General features: G+C 45.0%; 1 protein-coding gene and 1 non-coding gene across 2 annotated transcripts in view; one reads left to right on the top strand and one right to left on the bottom strand.

Annotated features, from left to right (window-relative positions):
- The window catches only part of unm_hu7910 (un-named hu7910), a 41,348-nt gene that overhangs the window by 30,653 nt on the left and 7,862 nt on the right, over positions 1-2,833 (top strand). Inside the window, exons 9-13 of the mRNA XM_005752521.1 lie at positions 80-124; positions 666-695; positions 775-807; positions 905-940; positions 1,308-1,355. Coding sequence (XP_005752578.1) covers positions 80-124; positions 666-695; positions 775-807; positions 905-940; positions 1,308-1,355 — 192 coding nt within the window. The remainder of the gene's footprint in view (positions 1-79; positions 125-665; positions 696-774; positions 808-904; positions 941-1,307; positions 1,356-2,833) is intronic.
- trnai-aau (transfer RNA isoleucine (anticodon AAU)) lies at positions 1,732-1,805 on the bottom strand. Its single transcript has one exon. It is a non-coding gene; the product is annotated as a tRNA-Ile (tRNA).

The following is a 2,833-nucleotide window of genomic DNA, read 5'->3' as shown; positions in this document are numbered from 1 at the left end:
TGTGTGTGTGTGTCTGTGTGTGTGTGTGTGTGTGTGCTTTAACTCATTTTCCTGATGTTGATTCTTTCTCCACCTCTAGCTGCTGTGCCCCTCCCTCCGCCAGCAGAGGACAGCTTTGTACCAGGTCAGTTAAACAACCAGGCGGGTTTAAAAAAAGGTTTCTTATTCTTCTCGAGCGGGTGGAGGTTTAAAGATGGAGGTGAAAGGGAGGATATATGGGACAGATGGTGATGAAGATGATGGAGCTTGTGTATGGAGGTCCTTCAAAAATGCCCCGAAATGGAAAACTGTCCTTTTTCCTCAAACTAGCTGACAGCATGTGGAGACCCAGAAATGAGATGATTGATAAACTGAGAGGATCGATTAGTGAATCGTGTCCAGATTAAGGAACGGAGCGAATCTGTTGTCAGGTCTTCAAACTCGTGAAGGAATCATTTTGAGTTAAAGCAGCTGAAACATCAAAAGTTTACTTCTTAAACTTCATAATGAAGGAAAGTGTGATTGATCTAAACGAGTACGTTTCATTCGGCCAGCTTACATAAATGTGACATTTCACTCTGTACTTACTTTCCTGGATGTAATTAGATTACTTAAAGTATTTTGGGCATGTGTGACCACGTGATCACGAACAATCATAGTGACGTCTGTGTCTTTGTTTGTCGTAGATGATCCTCGGGAAAGCATCGGTCCTTACGGTGAGCGGCCTCTGTCTCTCTGTGATGTCACTAAACGTTACTTCCTGTTAATCGCTCTTTTTCTCGTCCTCTTCTTCAGGAGATGAAGCCAACACGATTGACACCACTGGAGGTGAGACAGCAGCATGTGAGGGCAGAAACCACGTTGGTTGGAAGTTTGTGGTAAATGATAAAGACGATGATGATGGTGGTTTTGTTTCCTGTTGCAGTTCTGCTGGCCGAGCGTCAGACTGAGGAGAGCTCCGGTGAGTCAGGCTCAGATTACTGCTTCTACTCATATGTGCATGTTTTAGCGTTCAGCCTCTTCTCATGTGTGCTGATGTTCCTCCGTGTGGTGAGGATGTTGTTTCAGGGAGGCCCGATGGAGCCGTCCTGCTTTACTCTGATTGTTTGATTCCTCAAAGTGTCTCCAAGACGGAGATCTCAGAGATCCCTGTATGAAAGAAAGTGTGCGAGATCGAGTTTGATGTCTTCTCTTTGATAGGAAGTATTGTCTGTAATAAGCGATCCGTTATTTAATGTCATGAAATGAGATTAACGTGTTTGTCCACAGCTCTGACACTGTGGAGTGTGTCATGCGTGAATCTGAATCACTGACTTTCTGTCCTTCAGTGGAGTTTGCAGAATACGTGACGAGCTCCAAGCTGACACAGGAAGCAGGTATCTGCAGCACAGGCTTCAGCCTGAAACACTCACTACAGGTTATTTTTACTCTGATAGACGATGTTGTGTTTTCACACACACCACTGAGTGTTTTGCTTGACTGTGACCCACATTTCCCGTATGTCTGGGGTAAAAACACCTACGTGTTTTTCTCTTTTGCATCTGGCACAAACTCTCTGCATCTCATGAGCAGCTTTTCCTCTTTCTGGGCCAACACATTTGTCAGTGACACAGCTGAGCTGAAGTGGCCCAGATGAAGACTCAGTGTGTCTGCAGCCGCTTTCTGTATTTAATCAGCATCTGAATAATTGGCCAAATTAAACAAAGCGCCTCTTCAAACAGACGCAGTGAAGGAGCTGGAAGTTACACATCATGACCAGTATGGGGCTTGAACCCACGACCGTGGCGTTATTAGCACCACACGCTAACCAGCTGAGCTAACTGGCCACTGCTCTGTGCTCGAACACTACCTGTGGAAATGTCCAGTGTGACTGTTTAACCTGATGACATGACGCTGTTCACCGATCGGGTCGTTTATCAGAATCAGGATACTTTATTGATCCCAGAGGACGTGATGTGGTCGCAGTCGCTCCAGGACAGTCGGAGCAGTAACGGACTCAACTAATAGTTTCGTTAAAGTTACAAAATATATACAAATAGCTCAGTTATAAATATCCAGAATATTACAGAGATTAAATATATATGATTAACATTTCACTCTATTACTGGCCTTGTTGATCAGTCTATTCAGTCTGTTGGCATCTGCGACCCTCAACCTGCTGCCCCAGCATGCAACACAGCGGTCCCCAACCCCCGGGTCACGGACTGGGACCGGGCCGTGAGAGCTGATCCGGGTGTAAAATTTATGGTTTTTATGGTTTCCATCGTTAACTCGGTTTCCCTGGGTCTTTTCCCGTGTTGTAGTCGTGTGTCTTATTTTGAAAGAAATATTTACGTGTTACCATAGCGACCAGAGAGCATTAAGGGGCAGAGAGGAGGATGTTCCTCTCATGTTGTTGGTGCATTTCAGGAGGACGCTGCTAATAAAGTTACACAGTGAATTCATGTTTATTATTATCTTTACAAAATACCAGGTTCTGTCGTATCGTTTTATTTTGTTGCACCTTAGTGGTCGGTCTGTGAAAATATTGTCAGACATTAAACCGTCCGTGGAGCAAAAAAGGTCGGGGACCGCTGACATCGAGGATAGCATTGGCCACAACAGACTCATAGAAAATCCTGAGCTTTGTCCGACAGATGCTGAAGGACCTCAACCGCCTCAGAAAATACAGACGACTCAGTAACCCAGTCCGGTTTAATCCGAGGAATTTATATGCAAATGTCACATGGTCCTCCTAAAGCTCACAAATTCATAAACAAATTTGTCCTGAAACTGTGTCAGCTGGGATAGACTCCAGCCTCTGCAACCCTGAACTGGATGGATGGATGGATGGATGGATGGATGGATGGATGGA

This window comes from Pundamilia nyererei, unplaced genomic scaffold (genome assembly GCF_000239375.1).
Source record: "Pundamilia nyererei isolate P.nyererei 1_Seehausen unplaced genomic scaffold, PunNye1.0 scaffold00364, whole genome shotgun sequence".
Taxonomy (NCBI): Eukaryota; Metazoa; Chordata; class Actinopteri; order Cichliformes; family Cichlidae; genus Pundamilia; species Pundamilia nyererei.
The sequence above is the reverse complement of the archived record's forward strand: the minus strand, read 5'-3'. Positions and strand labels throughout refer to the sequence as shown.